We start from the raw sequence: 22,693 nt of genomic DNA, 5'->3' as shown, positions 1-22,693 counted from the left end.
TATACTGATTCCTCCCACCCTGTTGGGTACGGTTGTTGGGGAATGAATGTAAAAGTAAACTGATTTGATAATGACTCACTAACACTTATCAAAGTTGCACACTGTTGGTTCAATGTAATTGTTGGACACTTTAGCTTCAAAAGTCTAGTGGTATTCAATTGGCATGTATTTCAATTGGCATGTACTTGTCTGGTAAGTAAAGCTGTTGTCTATTTCAGATCCATGCTTTATTCTTGAAAATAAAGGAGAGCCGTACACTCTAGGAGCTCAGATGCAAAAATGTCATGTTCAACATTTCGACAGACAAGCTGTCTTCATCTTCATCACCCTGATGAAGACAGCTTGTCTGTCGAAACGTTGGACATTACATTTTTCCATCTGAGCTCCTAGAGTGTGCGGCTCTCCTTTATTTTCAAGTGTTCCACTATACTAGCCAGCACCTCGCCTAAATAGGTGTTTCTTTCCCTTCTAGACCATGCTTTATTCTTAAAATAATACCAATTTAAATTCTGTATCTTACTCTAATGGCATAGTGTTGACGTAAGGACTTGATAGTTGAAGGCCCTGTTCAGTCAAAAATGTGATTTTCCTGTGTTTTATATATATTTCAACACTATGACGTTGGAATAATGCTGTGAAATTATGATAATACCCTTTTAGTTTAAGAGCTGTTTGAAAAGGCCACCTGAAATTTCAGCCTGTTTTGGTGGGATGGAGTTTTGGCATGTCTGGTGACATCACAGACAGTAAATTAGTTAATAGACCAATAACAGTTCTAAACCTCTCTGCCAATAACAGCTAGTTTTCAGTTTCCCCCTACCCACTCCCAGACAGTCCTAGAATTTTTTTTGCTTGAGAATTTGTTCTTTGCTAACAAGCTATTTATGTTTCTTTTCACCATTTTCATTTAAAATAATCACTGTAAGGTACTTAATTGTTACCCAGAAAAGATTTGATAAAAATGGCTACATTGGACCTTTATGTTTGGGCTGAGCTGTTCTGGAGTGCTCATACTGCCCCCTTGAGGATATGGGATCATAACACTCCACAAGGTTTACTTTGCCTGTGGCGGTATTAGGTATTATATTAGGCCATATAGCTTGTTCTCCTTTTTTTTTTTAAGTGAACCAACATGTTTTCAGCACTTCTATTTCCAAGAGTTATCATGGGTCTTTCGTCTCTCTGCAGAAGACATAAGGTTTGGAACATCGAAATCTTATCTCACGTAAGTATTGTGATATCGTATTGTGGGGTCCTTTGCAATTCCCGGCCCTAGTTACAGCACTGCACATACACCAACCAGATCAGACAGCCATAACTCACTGCTAAGCTGAGGAGTATAGCCTGAGGTTCCCAGTGGAAGGAATGGCCCAATGGGGAGAACATATTTCACAGGAAAAGCCTATCAGTTGTAAATATTGTCATGTTTGAGACAAGAACTTGCTAATACAGCATAACACACTGTCTGACATAGTGAACTTCAATGGCTATTTATACACTAGGAGCTGAACAGTAACCAGACAAACGTGCACTTAATCCATATTGGACCATTGGGTAAATAGCCATTACACTAAATCCAAATCTAAATGTGCTGAGTCAGCAGAGGCTTTATATTAACTATCATTGTTACAAAAGTAATGTACCCACATCGTAATAATTACGTATAACCTCAATCAGTTCTTAGATAGCAAAGGAAGGATTTACATTATATTGTACAAAACTTTGCCTGAAGTAACTGCAATTTTATAAATGCAAAGTCAATCTGCAAATGTTCTCAATATGTAACAAAATGGTTAACATGTGTTACAAATACACACTGTAAACATATGTTTATAAATGGCAAAACCAACACAATAACTGAATACATGAGGCTTCACTGATTGCTAACACACTTGCAATCTCTCCATTTTAGAATGTTTTAGAAACGTCATAATTTTTTCAATAAAAATGTATCCATATAAATTCTTTGTTTTTATACAAATAAAACATTTTTATTGACAATATTTATCTTGTCCTTAAAGTAAAGATGTATGTATTGTAGTATAGACTGTAATGCACAAGAGGGTGCTCTTGGTCAGATTCTTGCAGGAAAATCCACTTAACTGCTGTGAATCATGACAGTGTCATTACCCAATCTGTTGCATCTGCTTCACTGCTTTGAATTATGCGTGAAGGTTTAAGGCACTTTAGTTTGCTTTATGCCTGAGCTGTCCTATACCTTGAATTATACAAGTTGCAGAAATTGAAGGAATCATCAATAATTCTGTAAAACAATGTGGAATCTGGTAATGCAGAAAGTGCATTTATTCACAAAAACACACTTAATTCATTTTTTTTACATGTAATCATAAAATGAACGTTTTCTCTGCTGAATAATATAAATACAATTTCTGCAATGTAGCAGGCTATAAAACTAATGTTAGATACAATACTGTCCAGCAGACAATGACAAAGGAAATATTAATGGGACATCAAGCTGGCAAAAGAGGATCCTTCGCTAGAACCATATTTCAACAGTCTTGAACAGCAGCCATAGCAGGTCCAGATTCATTAACAGAATTTGAGAATTTAATGCTTGGGCAAAAAAGTATGTAATGTGACCTATAAATTGATAAGTCAAAGCTTTGTATTCCACAGGGTAAGATTAACTTAATGTAACTAGATAGTACTTAATTAGAATGAATTAATTAGGGAATTTGAAATACTTAAAACAAAGTTATGTAGCTAGAATAGATGACATGTTTAAAGATTAAAATTAATACTGCACAGCAATATTAAGAGTATACATTTTTATATGCTGTATGTTCCTCCTTTTTCAAAGGGGCATGAGTATCAAGTCTTTCCAGATATGAGTAGCACCAGATGGGTCATTGTTTATGTATTTGCACTGCTGTCTGCAAGCCCCTTGTGGGATAAAAATAGGCATTGAATTCATTTGCAATGAGTTTTCTCTCAGATAAAAATCACAATTTAAGTACAATTGCTATTCTACACATCCCTGGGGTTTGGTTTTGAAAGCAAATGAAAAGCCTCAATTCCAATATTCCTCAAGTCAAATATTCCTTCCTCTGGTAACTTAAATGGAATAATGGAAATGCAAAAGCAGCTCATCACTTTTTTTGTTTACAACCGAGCGAACACCTTCAAAGGTCAAGTTCAATGTGAAAACAAAACTTCAAATTTGATTCAAAAGAACTAAACAAATCATAACCATATGGCATCGGTATTTTATTTTATTCTAAATATGATAGGTCAAATGGAGCCATGGGAGAAATCTGTTGATAGAAAACATCAAAATTCACTAGAAGAAGACGATTCTAGAGAGCGCAAAAAATAGCTGATTTACCACTCCTTCAAATAGGCTGACCTATACTGTGTCACAAGGCCAGAGCAGAAATACACTTCTAAGGTGGTCAAGGATACATACTGTATGTATAAGACATTAGCTAGAGCGTCATCAAGAAAATCATGAAACATTCATAAACATTTACAGCTACAGTCTGCAACTTGGGAAGCGGTTTAATTGTTATTAAAATTCTTCATATTCACCCATTGATTATTGAAGAATATACTTATAAATGCCTCATGAGCTACAGCACAACATGTCTCAAAATCTCCCGAGCACTATCCTTTAGCTGTATACCAAAACAGGTGGCAGGGACCCCATAACAAATTGCAGACTGTAGCTTTAAGAGATTTAAAATGACTTACATACTGTAATAAATGGACAGAATATACACTTTACAACAAGATGACATACACACAAAGCTATATAAAAGTATTACATAAAATATACATTAAGCTTCACAAAAAATGTTACGTAAAAACATGCACAAGACATTCTGCAGATGGCATTTAACATATGAGAAGGTGTAGCAACAGATCTTTTAAACACAACATACAAAGCATTTTAAGAGAAATGTTTACTTAAAATGTGCCCAAGGCTTGGTCAGTATAGAAACCTTTTAACCATGCAAAAAGCTTTAAAAAGTAAAAGTTTTATGATCAAATGTCATCAGAAGTGAGTCATGTTTTGCCCATTGGAAATCATTAAGTAAGTAATGTTATCATATTACAAACCCTCTCTCGTTGTTATAAAGGATCATCATCAGCCAAAGCTGTCCAAAGCTCCTCTTCTCGTGTCTAAGTCCCATTATTCTTCCATTTTGGATTAAAAAGCATGTTTCATCAAATCAAACCACTTTTGTTGTTTAATTCTTCCGTTTAATATGGTTGACCTTCTGCTGATTTTAATGCCAAAGGTATTTGTTCTGTCCACCCGACTGTCTGTGAATATAAAAAAATCCTGTCTAAAAATTGCACGATGAAGTGCTTTATCTGTCACTAGATGAGAGTAATAAAATGGCAAGAAATGACATGCCAGGATGGGTTGGCCACCCTCAGTTTAGAAAATACAAAGGATGCCACTTAGATTATGCATGGTATCTTCTGATTTCCATCTATAAAATGTAATCCATCTATAAAATGTAAAAAAGCAGTGTCTTCGTTCCATTTCCACTGTCTTCCATGGTCTCTGACCTTGACGACCTGATTGCACATGCACTGAACAGAAGTGTGATACTAGTTCTTCCTTTCCAGGTAGTTCGAAGGTACCCAGCCTTTCCGAGGTCGACCTCCATCCAGGATCTGGCAGTACCACCACCCATTAGGGTTCCTCTCCAGAACCTCCAGAATTGTTCCTTCAGGGAAACCCATGGTCTCCTCATCACCATGGTAATCCGCTATGGAGACATACACCTCACGGAGGTTGTTGTGGATGAGGTGGGGTTTGGGTTTTACAGTGGAAACAGGTAGACCGATCCTCGGAGACCCAAGGCCCAGTGATTCGGAGCTGCCCGTGCCGGGTCTGTTCCGGTTTGCCATGTTACCGTTTGGCGCTGGGCTCCGCGGGGTTGTACCAAAGGAAGCATTGCGGCGCACGGTGGGACTAGAGCGTGGGTGGTCGGTGGAGTTGAGTGACTCACCTCTCCTAAGGGAGCCGACTGGGTTTGGGCCGTCGATGATCGGCCCGGAGATGAAGACAGACTGAGGCCTGACCACCTGTTGTTGTTTCGTACCATTCCTCTGCTTATGCAAGCTGTTGAACAGGTCAAAGGGCTTGGAGAGCCCCCCGGGGGGTTTGGAGGGAATGGGAGGTGTGCTCCTCTTCAGGCTCTGGTTGATGTTGTTCAGAGCCTGGACCCTCTGCTCATTCTTCTCCAGGCTGTTGGACTTGCTCAGGCTGCCTGGCTTGGTGGGGGTGCCATCGGACTCGGACCCAGCTGTGTCGTCCAGCTGCCTGACAGGCTCCAGGTAGTAGGTTGGAGCCCAGCCCTCAGTGTCGCCCCAGCGGACGTACCACCAGCCGCTTTCCTGCTTTTCCAGCACCTCCACTTCCACCCCGGCAGGGAAGCTCACCTCTGAGTCCTGGACCTTCTCATAGGTGTCTGTGGTGCGGTAGAAGCTGCAGCCCTCGTCTGAGTCTCCACGGCTGCCTTTAGAGTAGATGGAGGAGAGGTCAGAGGTGCTGTGGGAAGACACAGAGTCCTCAGAGGAGATGACAGAGGCTGTTTCAAAGTCTTCTCCTCTGGAGCCCTTCTTCAGCTGGCTTGTAGGCCTCAGCTGTCTCCGGAGGCTGCTGATGTCCATCTTCTCTGCACTGGAGGCCTTGGCCACCTGGGGCTTAGGCCTGACAACTGGCTTAGGTTTGGTGGATGACTTGGTGGAACCCATTTTGTGTTCCTCTTTGTCCTTCTTGGACCTGGACTGCTTGGATAGATCTGGGATGGACTCTGTGGAAGCAGGTTTGGGGCTGGACTCCCCAGCCTCTGCTTTGGTTCGAGAATGGGACTGGCTTCCGTTCAGCTCCAGCTGGATATTCTTCCCTTTTCTCCTTGCCCCCAACGTGGAGTGAGAGTTTTCAGCCTTGCAAGTCTCCAACGGGGCGCTCGTCTTCAGGGAATCCGAGTCGCCACTGGATTGTGCATCAGGCTTCTCTCTGAAAGGCCTGAAGCCGTCATTCTCATAGATACACTCCTCTCCCTCAGGCTCCTCCTCTTCCTGTCCCACGTCCTCTGATGACTCGCCCATCTTGAAGGAGGCGCTGTGGAGAGAAGAGGCCGGAGACAGCTTGGAGGACAGATGAGAGCCCTTACCTGAGGAGTCATCCTCATTCTTCCCATCCACCGAGGACCCATCTGTCCTGAGGAACTCAAACTCTGACTCCAGATCAAACCCAATGGCAGGAATGTCATATTCTGGCTCCTCATACACAGGCCTCCCGGGAGATACAGGGGACTCTGGAGCCTCGGACCCAGGGCTGCTGGGAGGGGCGGTTTCCTCAGAGTCCTGCTTCTTGACGGGCGGGGCTGGGGGTGGGACTTTGGGGCGGCTCAGAGTGCTGGTTCTGCGGTTTAGGTTGGGTTTCTTTCGTTTGTCGATGTACGAGCAGGGAGCCCACCCCTCTTTCTCCCCGATTTGGACATACCACCAGCCACCAGAGTTCTTTTCGATCACCTACAGGACAGAACAGAGAGAATAGATGGGGAGAAATGAACTACATGCAGTATCTGTTAATTTCAATAATTTACCTGAACAATTAAAAAAACAATTAACATGAAAAAAGCTTACCTCTGCTTTCTGCCCTCCATTAAAACTAATGCCATCAGAAATGACAGACTGGAACTCTGCAATGGTGTAGTACTCTGCTTCAACAGTAGGGGGCTCTGGTGGTGAGGGTAAATTGGATCCCTGAGTGGAAAAAATGTCAGGCATTATGAATATTGCACAGCTGATACTGTTAACAATAGAACCGCAAGGCCGTTGAGCCTATAAGTACCCACTACGGAACCCTGAGAATGTTGCCGGGCGTCACCTTTAGCATACGCTTCAGATGCATATTAACGCACAAGGTGCGCAAACATAAGCACCCTTGCTTGATAAATAGTTGTTAAACAACTGTAAATCATGAACTGCATGAATACATATTTGTGGAAATATATCCATGTAAATATATAAAAACAGTTATTTGTTTAGATAGAATATCCTTTACTCTATGTTTTGTATAATTCTACAAAGTCCTAGTTAACAACATAGGCCAAAAGTCCATTTGGAACACTTCGAGCCAATGATGCATCAACAACACTCGAACAGTCTAATAAATGCATTTCATATATGCTATCAGAGGAATAATAATTTGGTTGTGTTTATAAAGGTCTTAGGTAACATTAGAATACTAAAAAACTATTATTTCAAAGAACATAATAGCATTTTCATGAGTTTATTTTACTTTCATTAGAATTTATGAACTCTAGAGCTCTGTCAGAGTGACCATCGGGTTCCCTTGCTGGGGGACCTTGAATGCTTGCTACCCATTCCCCAATTCTGTCTCGGAGCTCTACGGACAATTCTTTTGACCTCATAGCTTGTTTTTCGCTCTAACATGCACTGTCAACTGTGCGACCTTATATAGACAGGTGTGTGCCTTTCCAAATCATGTTCAATCAATTGAATATACCACAGGTGGACACTAGTCAAGTTGTAGAAACATCTCAAGAATGATCAATGAAAACAGGATGCACCTGAGCTCAACTTCGATTCTCATAGCAAAGGGTCTGAATATCTATGTAAATAAGGTATTTCTGTTTTGTATTTTTTTATACATTTGCAAACATTTCTAACAATCTGTTTTCGCTTTGTCATTGTTTGGTATTTTATTAGGATCCCCATTAGCTGTTGCAAAAGCAGCAGCTACTCTTCCTGGGGTCCACACAAAACACAATGATATAATAGAGAACATCAACAGAAAAGAAGAGCTCAAAAACAGAAATACCATATATTTTTAAAGGCACACGTAGCCTACATATCAATGCATACACACAAACTATTTAGGTCAAATAGGGTAGAGGCATTTTGCCGCGAGGTGTTGCTTTATCTGTTTTGAGATTGAAGGAAGTTCCATGCAATTAGGGCTTTGGGGAATGTGAAAAGACCCCTGGTGGCATGTTTGGTGGGATAAGCGTGTGTGTCAGAGCTGTGTGTAAGTTGACTATGCAAACAATTTGCCATTTTCAACACATGAATGTTTCTTATAAAAAGAAGGAGTGATGCAGTCAGTCTCTCCTAAACTCCTAGCCAAGAGAGACTGGCATGTATAGTATTTATATTAGCCCTCTGATTACAATTAAGAGCAAAATGTGCCGCTCTGTTTTTGGCCAGCTGCAGCTTAACTAGGTCTTTCCTTGCAGCACTGGACCACACGACTGGACAATAATCAAGATTAGACTAAACTAGAGCCTGCAGAACTTGCTTCTTGGAGTGTGGTGTCAAAAAAGCAGAGCATCTCTTTATTACGGCCAGACCTCTCCCCATTTTTACAACCATTGAATCTATATGGTTTGACTATGACAGTTTACAATCTAAAGTAACACCAGGTAATTTAGTCTCCTCAACTTGTTCAACAGCCACATCATTCATTACCATGTCAGCTGAGGTCTAGAGCTTAAGGAATGATTTGTACCAAATACAATGCTCTTAGTTTAATAGATGTTCAGTACCAGTTTATTACTGGCAACCCATTCCAAAACATACTGCAACTCTTTGTTAAGGGTTTCAGTGACTTCATTAGCTGCAGTTGCTCATGCATATATGGTTGAATCATCAGCATACATGGACACACATGTTTTGTTTAATGCCAGCATCCCGACCAATCGCCTCTTCACTGTTGACGTTGAGACTGGTGTTTTGCGGGTACTATTTAATTAAGCTGCCAATTGAGGATTTGTGAGGCGTCTGTTTCTAAACCTAGACACTCAAATGTACTTATCCTCTTTCTCAGTTGTGCACTGGGGCCTCCCACTCCTCTTTCTATTCTGGTTAGAGCCAGTTTGCTCTGTTCTGTGAAGGGAGTTTTTTCAACAACAGGTTATGGTCAATAATATCAAAAGCTGCACTGAAATGTAATAGTACAGCTTCCACGATCTTCTTATTATCAATTTCTTTCAACCAATCATCAGTCATTTGTGTCAGTGCTGTACATGCTGAGTGCCCTTCTCTATAAGCATGCTGAAAGTCTGTTAATTTGTTTACAGAGAAATAGTATTGTATTTGGCCAAACACATTATTTTCCAACAGTTTGCTAAGAGCTGGCAGCAAGCTTATAGGTCTGCTGTTAGAACCAGTAAAGGCCCCTTTACCACTCTTGGGTAGCGGAATTACTTTGGCTTCCCTCCAGGCCTGAGGACAAATACTTTCCTCTAGGCTCAGATTAAAAATATGACATATGAGGTTATAGAGTCAGCTACCATCCTCAGTAGCTTTCCATCTATAGTATTTCCATCTAAGTAGTCAATGCCAGGATGTTTGTCATTATTGATCGATAACAATAATTTTTACACCTCTCCCACACTAACTTTACAAAATTCAAACTTGCAATGTTTTTCTTTCATTATTTGTTATTTTATGAATGAATACAATTTCACACTGTTCGTTGTTGGCATTTCCTGCCTAAGTTTGCCCACTTTGCCAATGAAATAGTCATTAAAATAATTGCCAACATCAAATGATTTCGTGATGAATCTGATTCTTCTGCCCATAATTTAATATTCCAAAGTTTTCATATCATTGGCTTCGTAATACAGTTTCTTCTTCTTTTTGTTGAATTTAGTCACATAATTTCTTAATTTGCAGTAAGTAAGCCCGTCAGATGTGCAGCCAGACATATTAGCCACACCTTCTGCCCCCATCTCTTTCAACGATAGTTTTTCAATTCCTCATCAATCCATGGAGCCTCAACAGTTCTAAAAGTCAGTTTCTTAACAGGTGCATGTTTATCAATAATTGGAAGAAGCAATTTCATAAATTCATCAAGTGCAGCAGCGTCTAGATGCTCCTCACTAATCACATCAGACCAACAAATATTTTTAACATCATCCACATAAGAGTCACAGCAAAATCTTTTAGGCCCAGCTGTTGGATCTTTGGCTTTCCTGGATATAGCCACTATATTGTGATCACTGCATCCAATGGGTACGGATACAGCTTTAGAACAAAGTTCTACAGTATTAGTAAAAATGTGATCGATACATGTGGAGGATCTTGTTCCTGTAGTGTTTGTAAACACCCTGGTAGGTTGATTAATAACCTGAACCAGATTACAAGCACTGGTAACATTAATAAGCTTCCTCTTGAGCGGACAGCTTGATGAAAACCAGTCAATATTCATGTCCCCAAGAAAGTATACCTATCTGTTTATATCACATACACTGTAAAGCATTTCACACATATTATTTAGATACTGACTGTTATTACTTGGTGGCCTATATCCACACCCCAAAAGAAAATTCTTTAGATGTGCCAAGTGAACCTGCAACCACAACACTTCAATAACACTTGACATAAGATCTTCTCTAAGCATTACATGGATATGGCTCTGAATATATACAGCAACACCTCCCCCATACGCATTGCTGTCTCTTCTATAGATATTATATCCTTGTATTACTACTGCTGTATCATCAAATTAATTATCTAAATGAGTCTCAGAAATGGCTAATATATGAATGTTATCTGATGTTAGCAAGAACTTGATTTCATGAACCTTATTTCTAAGGCCACATATATTAATATGGACTATTTTCAACCCTTTCCTGGGGGGCTTATCAGAGATAGACATAGACAAGTTCCTCTCAAGTTCTTGGCTCTTTCCAGAACAGCTACCTTGTCCTTGAACCTCAGGAACCTGACCACTATTGGCATGGGCCCATCACCTGGGCCGGTGGTGGGTTTTCCAGTCTTGTGGGCGTGCTCCACCTCAATCTTCCTGTGCTCCACCTCAATCTTCCTGTGGTCCCATCTTCAATTTCTCAGAGATCATTTCCCTCACTTTGTCCTCAGACTCCGTCCAGGTCTCATGTGGAGATTCTGCAATTCTGTCCACAATCATGTTGTTCCGCCTTGATTGTCCCTCGAGATGGTCTGATTTATCTGTCATTGTTATCCTGGATTCACACACAGAACTGATATCCTCTCTCAATGACTTACAGATTGCTGTCATCTTGCCGTTCTCCTGTTTCAACTCATTGAGCTGACCCTGGGAGAACTGCAAACTGTTCTTCAGGTCCTGGACCTCTATGGTCAGCACTAGAGGGCAACCGATTAATCGGCATGTTTTTTTTTTTTTTTTCATAACAATCAGCATTTTTGGACGCCGATTATGGCCGATTACATTGCATTCCAAGGGGAAACTGCATGGCAGGGTGACCACCTGTTACGCGAATGCAGCAAGGAGCCGAGTTAAGTTGCTCGCTAAAAACAATCAATCTTCACATAATCACTAGTTAACTACACATGGTGGATGATATTACTAGGTTAACTAGCGTATCCTGCGTTGCATATAATCAATGCGGTGCCTGTTAATTTATCATCGAATCACAGCCTACTTCGCCGGACGGGTGCTGATTTAACAAAAGCACAATCGTTGCACGAATGTACCTAACCATAAACATCAATGCCTTTCTTAAAATCAATACACAGAAGTATATTTGTTTAAACTTGCATATTTAGTTCAAATAAATTAATGTTAGCAGGCTATTAACTAGGGAATTTGAGTCACTTCTCTTGCGTTCAGTGCAAGCAGAGTCAGGGTATATGCAACAGTTTGGGCGACCTGGCTCGTTGCGAACTAATTTGCCTGAATTTGATGTAATTATGACATAACATTGAAGGTTGTGCAATGTAACAGCAATATTTAGACTTATGGTTGTTCCGTATTTCACTGAAAGAATAAACATTTTGTTTTCTAAATTATAGTTTCCGGATTTGACCATATTAATGACCTAAGGCTTGTATTTCTGTGTGTTTATTATATTATAATTAAGTCTATGATTTGATATTTGACAGAGCAGTCTGACTGAGCAGTGGTAGGCAGCAGCAGGCTCGTAAGCATTAATTCAAACAGCACTTTACTGCGATTGCCAGCAGCTTTTCGCAATGCTTGAAACAGAGTGCCGTTTATGACTTCAAGTCTATCAAGGCAATACTATAGTGCCTATAAGAACATCCAATAGTCAAAGGTATATGAAATTCAAATGGTATAGAGAGAAATTGTCCTATAAATTCCTATAATAACTACAACCTAAAACATCTTAACTGGGAATATTGAAGACTCCTGTTAAAAGGAACCACCAGCTTTCATATGTTCTCATGTTCTGAGCTTAAACGTAAGCTTTTTTACATGGCATATATTGCACTTTAACTTTCTTCTCCAACACTGTGTTTTTGCATTATTTAAACCAAATTGAACATGTTTCATTATTTATTTGAGACTAAATGTATTTTATTTATGTTGTAATAGTCATTATTACAAATATATATATATATAAATAAAAATCAAGTTAAAAATAAAAATGTTCATGCAGTATTGTTGTAATAGTCATTATTACAAATATATATATATATATATATATATATATAAATAAAAATCGGCCGATTAATCAGTATCTGTTTTTCTTGGTCCTCCAATAATCAGTATCGGCATTGAAAAATCAGAATCGGTCGACCTCTAGTCAGGACGTCTATTTTGTCTGTCATAGTTGAAGTGTACCTATGATGAAAATTACAGGCCTCTCTCATCTTTTTAAGTGGGAGAACTTGCACAATTGGTGGCTGACTAAATACTTTTTTGCCCCACTGTACATTGTTCATGACAGAAGAAATTTTCCCAACAATTATTTACAGAGAGAATATTTAACTTATAACTCACTATATCACAATTCCAGTGGGTTAGAGGTTTACATACACTAAGTTGACTGTGCAGCTCGGAAAACTCCAGAAAATCATGTCATGGCTTCTGATAGGCTAATTGACATCATTTGAGTCAATTGGAGGTGTACCTGTGAATTTATTTCAAGGCCTACCTTCAAACTCTTTGCTTGACATCATGGGAAAATCAAAAGAAATCAGCCAAGACCTAAAAAAAAAGATAGACCTCCACAAGTCTGCTTCATCCTTGGGAAGAATTTCCAAACACCTGAAGGTACCACGTTCATCTGTACAAACAATAGTACGCAAGTATAAACACCATAGGATCACGCAGCCATCATACCGCTCAGGAAGGAGAAACGATCGGTCTCCGAGAGATGAACGTACTTTGGTGAGAAAAGTGCAAATCAAACCCAGAATAACAAAGGACCTTGTGAAGATGCTGGAGGAAACAGGTACAAAAGTATCTATATCCACAGTAAAACAAGTCCAATATCGACATTACCTGAATGGCCGCTCAACAAGGAAGAAGCCACTGCTCCAAAACCGCCATAAGAAAGCCAGACTACGGTTTGCAACTGCACATGGGGACAAAGATCGTACTTTTTGGAGAAATGTCCTCTGGTCTGACGAAACAAAAACAGAACTGTTTGGCTATGATTAACATCGTTATGTTTGGAGGAAAAAGGGTCAGGCTTGCAAGCCGAAGAACACCATCCCAACCGTGAAGCACTGGGGTGGCAGCATCATGTTGTGGGGGTGCTTTGCTGGAGGAGGGACTGGTGCACATCACAAAATAGAAGGCATCATCATGAGGAATTAAAATGATGTGTATATATTGAAGCAACATCTCAAGACATCAGTCAGCAAGTTAAAGCTTGGTCTCAAATGGGTCTTCCAAATGGACAATGACCCCAAGCATACTTCCAATGTTGTGGCAAAATGGCTTAAGGACAACAAAGTCAAGGTATTGGTGGTGATCCTAACTGACCTAAGACAGGGAATTTTTACAAGGATTAAATGTCAGGAATCGTGAAAAACTGAGTTTAAATGTAGTTGGCTAAGGTGTAAGTAAACTTCAACTGTAATTATTTTTTTCATACTGACCAGAGTTGCATCTCTTCGAGGAGGTGGCTTTTGTCTGAGGATCGGGGAGCCTAGATAGAAGAAAATGAGATTGTGATTTGAATTCTGAGAGTGTATTAGTTTAACAAACCGCTATGCCTTCCAATTCCGTCTCACCAACTCACCAATCTCTATTCTGTGAGGAGTGATGCGGGCTATGGCTGGAGAGGCCGGTTCTGCTTTGCCCTTTCCGTCCACCAGGGCGGCACCAGGGCTGTAGTCCGAGCTAGAGCAGGGTATGGGCAGGCTGATCTGCCTCTTGGCCAGGGAGAGGGTGGTCAGGGGGGTGTCCTCTGACTGGCCGTCAGTCTGCACGTCCTTCTCACTCAGGGCCTTTTTGTTGAGCAAGTTGCTGATCTCCATGATGTTTCCAATTATCTCCACAGGGCTAGTTAAGGGGTTCTTCTTATTACTACTACGGGGAGAGAAATCCTCCTTTACCTTCTTCAGGTAGGAGGCCGGGGCCCATCCCTCCTTATCCTGGTACCTGAGGAGAGACGGAGGAGAGGAGGTGATCATGAGTGAGAATAACCATAATCAAGAGACAGCATAAACAGGCAACAGTTTATATTGTGGTTGGAACACAAATCATGGCCTTACCTGATGAACCACCAGCCCTCCAGGTTCTTCTGGATGACCTCCACAATGACTCCTTTCTCAAAGGCGATCTCATCCTTCCCCTCGCTGGTGTATGGCTGCACCGTCATATACTTCTCCTCTGTCGGGCCACAGAGAGGGCGTGGGAACACAAGAGACTCACATCAGTTTCATTCTTACTACGCTGCTTCAATAACAAAACATTACTCAAACAAATGTAAAATATGTCAACGTTTTATAGGAGGTAGGGGAGACCGGGGTTGATTGTCACACTTTTTATCAATAAGTGTATTTCTCAAGACCAGTATATCTTACAAGACTATTTTCAATATTAGGAGAGACTAAGGTCTTGAGTTGAAATGGGGACCATTTTAATCCTCATAACGTATTCTAACATGGAATTATAAGCCATTAAACACACACACTGTCCACTTGTGACACCCGGTCCCATCCCGGGGTTGGTTGTCACACACTATGGGGTTGGTTGTTACAGTGTTTGCCATTTGCTTTTCAGCAACAATTGGGCCAATTTACAAAGTTTTAGAAAAAGTGAAGCCTTTATTTGAGAAAAAAAGTTAAGGCTTTATTTATTGAACAGCATTTCTAAAATAATACAAATAAATACATTCAAATAAATTCAACATAATTAAGTATTTGCTTTGACATTGTAGTTCTTACTCCACTCAAATTGTAATATCAATGCTTAATAAAACAGTAACCATCTGATATTTGGATGAAAATGAAATATTTTAATGCAGATGAAAAAAGTAAAGCTGTAAACATTTGTGTTAACTACATTTTTTGTTGAAAGTAAGGAATGCTTTTTCAAACAGGAACAGATTGAAAACAGTGTGTGTTTGTTTGTGTGTGTGAATGTGTGTGTGTGAATGTTGCTGACTCTCAGTCGGAATAACATGATTCACAGTTTTGACAAGTAGTTCCAGATTGGACCAAATCTGAACCAATCATATCGTTTCACAAGTTTGGACAGAAGAGTATACAGTAGGGAACAGTACAGTAGGATACAGTAGGGTAAAGAAAGGTAAAGTAGACTATAGTTCGGTACAGAACAGACATGTAGAGTACAGCACCGTAAGGTAGAGTACAGTAATGTACTGTATTATATCCTACAGTACTCTACTGAAATAAACTCAACTGTACTGTACTCTACTTTGTCCTACTGTACTGCACTGTAATCGTATATACTGTACGCTACTCTACTGAAATAAACTCAACTGTACAGTACTTGCTCTACTGTACTCTACTGAATTAAACTGCACCACACTCTAATATACTGTACTCTACTGAATTAAATTCAATTGTACTGTACTGCACTCTGCTGAATTAAACTCTTCTAGCCTGTACTGTGCTGTTCTGTACTGTGCTGTCCAAACTTGTGAAACATTTACATCTTTTCAACATCCGGAAAATAAGTCTTCAAGGCGTTTTTCAATGTCATTTAGCTTTTGGGTACATTGTTACAATGGAGACGGTTGTCAGATTGTGACAAGCAACCCAAACATCAATGTGACAACCATCCCTAACCCCCCCAATGCTAATTAAGATGTTATTTGCCAGATGTGATATGTTTTACGACTGCTGCAGGATGAATGTAACTCTCTGAGGACATTAAAAGGGTTCTGAATCTGAATGACCTTGGAACTCACAAATAGGCTTGGAATAAAGCTCTCCCTTTCCTCTTTTCAATAAAAGTTGAAAAGTATGGATAATATTGCTTAATTAACTATTCATTAAAGAAATAACAAGCATTTTAATATTTACTTCCACCAATAAAAAGTGTTCCTCTCACATCATTGTTTTGTGATCCTGACCTGAATTGACCACATGGATGACCTCTCCTATAGAGGACGCACATTTTTATCTTGAAATTATAACACAGCACCCAAAGGACTTTGAGTAATAAGCACTGTGACAACCAACCTGTGAGACAACCAACCCCAGTCTCCCTACTGCAACAATGGTAGAAACATCTCAGAGGAAGTGAAATTAAATCAAGACATATCTAGGAAAACTCAAGGGGTATGAATTCTTTCTGAAGGTACTGTATCTAGGCTACATAATATAGAAGTCTGTTGACTTAATATTATGTCTCTGTGTGTAGTTCTGATGTGATTGATTCTGTCAGATCCACAAAGATATCCAGCATTTTACTTTCAAAGGATTCTAAGAAGAATCAGGGACACCAATTAAATGCCTAGTTAAATAAAGTTTAAAAAAATAATAAAATGAATAAATTGTCAATCACTTCATACTGAAAATGCCTTCCTGCAGCAACTGACAATTACCATGACTTGATGTCATGATAGTTGATTACTCGGCATAAATATGGGGCAAAATAAACTCAAACACTAGTCTTTTGAAATGAGGAAAACAGTTCTAACCCACTGGGCACACACTGGTTGAATCAAAGTTGTTTCCACGTCATTTCAATTAAATTACGTTAAACCAAAGCGGAATAGACGTTGAATTGATAACTGTGTCCAGTGGGTAACGGCAGAGTGGACTAATGGCATGGTGGCGGTCAGCCTCTGTAAACTCGACTGATGATAGAGAACAGAGACGCTATCTTGATTTGTAACTTCCCAAAAGGCCAGAGGGCACGCTCAGTAACAGTACTTCCTGTCATTATAGACCAGAGGTCTCATCTCATCACACCGTAAAACACAGGCAGAAGGAAGGAATGTTGCCCAGCAGAGTAAAGAGAGAAGAGGGGATATCCTATCTTTGAATACCTCTGGAATCACTGGATGCCTATCTGATATCTGTTTCCTTTCCTCTGCCCATGTTGAGTCTCACTCAGGGATTTAAAAGAACTGATTAAGGATATAGTTCAAATTCCTAATACTTTCAAAGAAATAGGCTCATGTACAGCCGTGTAAATAGAACCGAAAATGCCACTTCCTGTATGCTTTGTTTTCCTCTGCACTGACCTATGGGACCTCCGGTCGCTCTGTTTAAGGCCTGGTAGGTCTCTCTGTACAGGGGCAACCCTGTTCAACCTTCCTGAGCTCACACTCACCAGCAGGGGGGAATCTCTGAATCAGATATTATGTTAACCACAACATGCATCGCTTGCATAACTTTTATACATTATTTCCCTGCAGTCAGCGCTATTTCTGCTTTTTTATTTTTTATTTTTTTTACATGCGAGATTTAGTTCTTGCAGTGGAAAAATCTCTTTTTACTCCAGAGGCCGTACATTTTTTGTGTGCACTGTGGACACTGTTGCCAAGCACAAACCTTGGGCTGGACTCAAATAGCTTATCCTCACTCCGCTGTCAGCAATCCAACTGCATCCCCTGTCAAAAAAAACCTGGCTCGAGGCAAGGCTAATATGTGCAAGCACAAACACGTTTCACACTTTCTCCGAAAGATGAATAAAACTCTTTACTGGCCTGGTCCATCGGCAGACCTGCTCGCTCTTAACACCTCCAGTCGATAAACGTCTGTCTTTTTAACTCCTTTCGAAAAGTATTTTGAAAGAATTCAGACCTCTTGACTTTTTCACATTTTGTTACGTTACACTCTTCTTCTAAGATGGATCAAAACTTTTTTCCCCTCATCAATCTACACACAATACCCCATAATGACAAAGCGAAAACAGGTTTTTAGAAATTGTTGCAAATTTATTAAAAATAAAAAACAGAAATACTTTATTTACATAAGTATTCAGACCCTTTGCTATGAGACTTGAAATTGAGCTCAGGTGCATCCTGTTTCCATTGATCATTCTTGAGATGTTTCTACAACTTGATTGGAGTCCACCTGTGGCAAATTCAATTGATTGGACATGATTTGGAAAGGAACACACCTGTCTATATAAGGTCCCACAGTTGACAGTGCATGTCAGAGCAAAAACCATGCCATGAGGTCGAAAGAATTGTCCGTAGAGCTCCGAGACAGGACTGTGTCGAGGCACCGATCTGGGGAAGGGTACCAAAACATTTCTGCAGCATTGGTCCCCAGACGGAAGCCACTCCTCAGTAAAAGGCACATGACAGCCCACTTGGAGTTTGCCAAAAGGCACCTAAAGGACTCTCAGACCATGAGAAATAAGATTCTCTGGTCTGATGAAACCAATATTGAACTCTTTGGCCTGAATGCCAAGCGCCACATCTGGAGAAAACCTGGCACCATCCCTACGGTGAAGCATGGAGGTGGCAGCATAAGGTTAAATGAAAAATAAAATATACATTCTGTGGGGATGTTTTTCAGCAGCAGGGACTGGAAGACTAGTCAGGATCGAGAGAAAGATGGAGCAAAGCACAGAGAGATCCTTGAGCACTCAGGACCTCAGACTGGGGCGAAGGTTCACCTTTCAACAGTACAATGACCCTAAACACACAGCCAAGACAATACAGAGGTGGCTTCGGGACAAGTCAATGAATGTCTTCGGGTGGCCTAGCCAGAGCCTGGACTTGAACCCAATCTTACATCTCTGGAGAGACCGGAAAGTAGCTGTGTAGCGACGCTCCCCATCCAACCTGACAGAGCTTGAAAGACTCTGCAGAGAAGAATGGGAGAAACTCCCCAAATACAAGTGTGCCAAGCTTGTAGCGTCACACCCAAGAAGACTAAATGCTGTAATCGCTGCCAGGTGCTCCAACAAAGTACTGAGTAAAGGGTCTGAATACTTATGTAAATGTGATATTTACTTTATAAATGTTTTAATTTTTTAGCAAAAGAAATTTGTGTATTGTGTGTAAATTGATGAGAGGGAAAAAACGATTTTATCCATTTAAGAATAAGGTTGTAACATAACAAAATGTTTAAAAAGGCAAGGGGTCTGAATACTTTCCGAATGCACTGTATGTATTCATGTTTAATTTGCTCGTAAAAAGCCAAACAAAGTGGCAAAATATTTTATGCGGCCTACCAAAGTAAATGATGCTATGACTTTTAGATGGTTCTGTAACTATAGCTATAGCTGTAATTCAGAAAATATTTGAGTTGCACATAGCGGTGAATTAAAATGAACTGCTTACATGAGGCAATCTTATTATATACTGTAATATGATTTCACTCAATTTCCAACACTGAAGTATAAGTTAAGTTATAACTTAATCATTGATTTCAAGACTACTACATTCAAGTGCAGAAAATACTCAGTTTCTGCACTTGAATGTAGTAGTCTTGAAACAACAAGATGGTACATTTTTTTGTAAGTTTATCTTCTTGCATAAGGTCAAATCTGTAACTGTTGCAAGCCATCACTGTGGATGTGAAACCCTGTTTAGCATGGTAATGACATGGCTGGACTGTTAATTAGCTGGATAATAACGATGTTAGTGATTATTGGGTGTGGGTCATTACGGTGTAGCAGACAGCATATGACAAGACAATACATTAGGCATCAGTTGTAGGGTGGCAGAGCGAGGGTATTTTACTAGAAGCTTTAGAAGTTTATCAGTAAACTTCCAGGTAACTTTCAAGGATTTTATGTAATTTATCACAAGACATCTAGTGGCCCTTTTGGGTACGTCAGATCATCATAGGTGTCTGTAAAATTATTTAAAAAAAATAATAATAATAATAGAATGACAGAGCCATAAAACATGATCCTAAATATAAACCATCACATTTAACATTTAACATTTAAGTCATTTAGCAGACGCTCTTATCCAGAGCGACTTACAAATTGGTGAATTCACCTTCTGACATCAACTTAACGAATACCATTGGTGTTTAATATGAGGGTTTCATCATGAAATATGACACACTTATGGATTTTACCATGTAAATATGTCTTTGTTGTAAATGTTATGGCGCCAAACTGGTGGCAGTTGTGAAAAAAGTAAATATTTGGAAGAATTAATTGAAAATAATGCCATTATTGATTAGCTGCTTTTTAAAATTAATTAGGCTATTTTCTCTTTATCCATATGGTATATCCACTAGAAACTCAAGTATAAATTACCATAGATTATTGAAGATTCTGTAAACTTTGGTGAATTACAGGTAGCTTTGCAACCCTAATCAGGTATGAGAGAAGACAGGACAAGGTACAATGGGGAATGGAGTGAGGACAGGTGAGGGGTCAGAGGATAGAGGGATGAGAGGTGAAGGAAGATGAGGAGGTGGGCACCCTGTCTCAGATCACCTCGGCTCTGCTGCCTGCTGACCATTCCCCCCAGGGTCCATCTCCGGTCCAGCCTCTTCAGATGGGCCTTACGTCGTTTAGTGACTGAACCACGCACATGGTGACCAGACACAAACACACACAAATGGGGACAGAAACATAAAAGGCAGGCACATATATCACAAACGACATAGATTCAACTCTGTTATTAGTTAGTCACATGGCAAACATGGAAACAAAAATGACACATTGCAATGGAAGGACTGGACAGTGATGGGGTTGAATGAATGTTACACAGGAAATGTAAGCCATGGACATCTTCTCTGTGGCTGGTAATTAGCGTGGATTGTTAGCATGGTCTTCCCATCCTGTCCTGCAGGAGCATCTGGGGAACACATTGCTGCTTGGGAATAGTATGCAACTAATAGACCAGCTGAATTCCTTTGGCAGCAGCCACAACAGGTCTATAATTGTTGGGGGGTTTTGTTAGTTAAATGCAGGAGACGGGAATGATTAGGCGCTTCGGAGGGATCTTTTGTCACATTCCAACACTATAAACGGCAAGGCTTATATAATTATCTAGTTCAAGGAAAAGGTTTCCATCACTAAACCAGAGCACTAATCTCAACGTTTAGCATGAAGTTGAGTTTTCAGGCAAAAACTGAGTGGTATGTACACTGGGAGCTGGAAAACTGAGTGGTATGTACACTGGGAGCTGAAAAACTGAGTGGTATGTACACTGGGAGCTGGAAAACTGAGTGGTATGTACACTGGGAGCTGGAAAACTGAGTGGTATGTACACTGGGAGCTGGAAAACTGAGTGGTATGTACACTGGGAGCTGGAAAACTGAGTGGTATGTACACTGGGAGCTGAAAAACTGAAATTACACATTTTTCGAAGTACCTGCTCAAAACTATACAAAAACTGACCCACATACTCCTCCAGAACACTAATGCCAGAAGACAGATTGATAACCATTATATTGGATGAGTCAATCTGAGAAGGCCTATCATAGGTATTACAGAATAAAAACAAATGATGAAATATGACCACCCCAAGTAGGAACATATCCAAGTGTTTCTCATTCATGTGATAGTCTTTCTCCAATGAGGAAGAAATTCCCCATTTACACCGTCATATCCTCCAGTCCAAACGTCAACATCTTCAGCTGAAGCCATATAACGTGTTCCAAGTCCTGTTCGCCACAAGAGCCCCATCTCAATGAAAGTGTCTTACAGAGTGCTATGGAGCACAATCCACAGGGCTGACAGAGAGAGTTTATGGATCCTGAGTTATTCCCATGACTGATTAGACACATAAACGCTAATTACACTGACAGATTGTCCCCTGACCGCTCTGGCAGCATCTGCTATGTGTGTGTGTGCGTGTGAGTGCGCGTGCGTGCGTATGCCTGCGTGTATGGGGTCACAGTTGTGGGGTTTGCATAAATGTGAAAATCCAGAAAGCTGTCTCACTAACAGAGAGATTAATTCCTTCTTTAAAAAAAAAAAACAACCTTTATAAGGAATGGATATGCATTTTGGATGCGTGCCTTGGAGGAAAGAAGCCCATTGAGAATACTTTTGGACTAAAGAGGCTAACTCAGTACATTATGTGCTGTATGACATCTCCTCTCTCCCCCAGTCAAAAGATCTACAGTGCCAGGGGGGGATGTACAGGGCCGGCGGCCAGAACAAATCAGTTGGAAGGGCATTTGATTTCCATAGGGAGGCAAGTTTCTATTTTGGTATGGGTGTTATACTAAAGATATGCAATTTAACTGTAAAAAATGTATTACCTTTCAATGTGGCATGAACACAACCAGTCACAATGTTTTCATTTGATTGTCAAACAAATCACTTCAAAAAGTAGGTTACCTTCGTATGTTCGTCCAAAATAATTGCACAATCAAAACAGTGCACTCACCAACTTTCCTTAAGTGGCTGAAACTATGTCCCTGGAGAAAGCATCTTAAGTGAGTGAAACAGCGCCCCACTGCTTTACAATATGCAGCCCGTGTATCTGATGACGTCTGGTGAAAAACAGTATGACATGCCACAGTCCTTTTAGACAGACATCATAAAATACATGGGCTACAAATACTGAGACAG

General features: G+C 40.2%; 1 protein-coding gene across 3 annotated transcripts in view; it reads right to left on the bottom strand.

Annotated features, from left to right (window-relative positions):
- Positions 1–2,281: 2,281 nt before the first annotated feature.
- LOC135511040 (SH3 and PX domain-containing protein 2A-like) overlaps positions 2,282–22,693 on the bottom strand; it is a 91,051-nt gene continuing 70,639 nt past the window's right edge. For 2 of the 3 annotated variants that reach the window (XM_064932511.1, XM_064932513.1), the window contains 6 exons: positions 20,603–20,686; positions 14,485–14,602; positions 14,010–14,371; positions 13,867–13,916; positions 6,631–6,750; positions 2,282–6,516 (listed from right to left, as the gene is read on the bottom strand). In XM_064932511.1, the coding sequence (XP_064788583.1) occupies positions 4,582–6,516; positions 6,631–6,750; positions 13,867–13,916; positions 14,010–14,371; positions 14,485–14,602; positions 20,603–20,686 (2,669 nt within the window). In that variant the 3' untranslated portion in view covers positions 2,282–4,581. The remainder of the gene's footprint in view (positions 6,517–6,630; positions 6,751–13,866; positions 13,917–14,009; positions 14,372–14,484; positions 14,603–20,602; positions 20,687–22,693) is intronic. The other variant, XM_064932512.1, reaches the window with a different exon arrangement.

The sequence above is a fragment of the Oncorhynchus masou genome, chromosome 23 (genome assembly GCF_036934945.1).
Source record: "Oncorhynchus masou masou isolate Uvic2021 chromosome 23, UVic_Omas_1.1, whole genome shotgun sequence".
Classification (NCBI taxonomy): Eukaryota; Metazoa; Chordata; class Actinopteri; order Salmoniformes; family Salmonidae; genus Oncorhynchus; species Oncorhynchus masou.
This window is presented reverse-complemented; position numbering and strand designations above follow the sequence as displayed.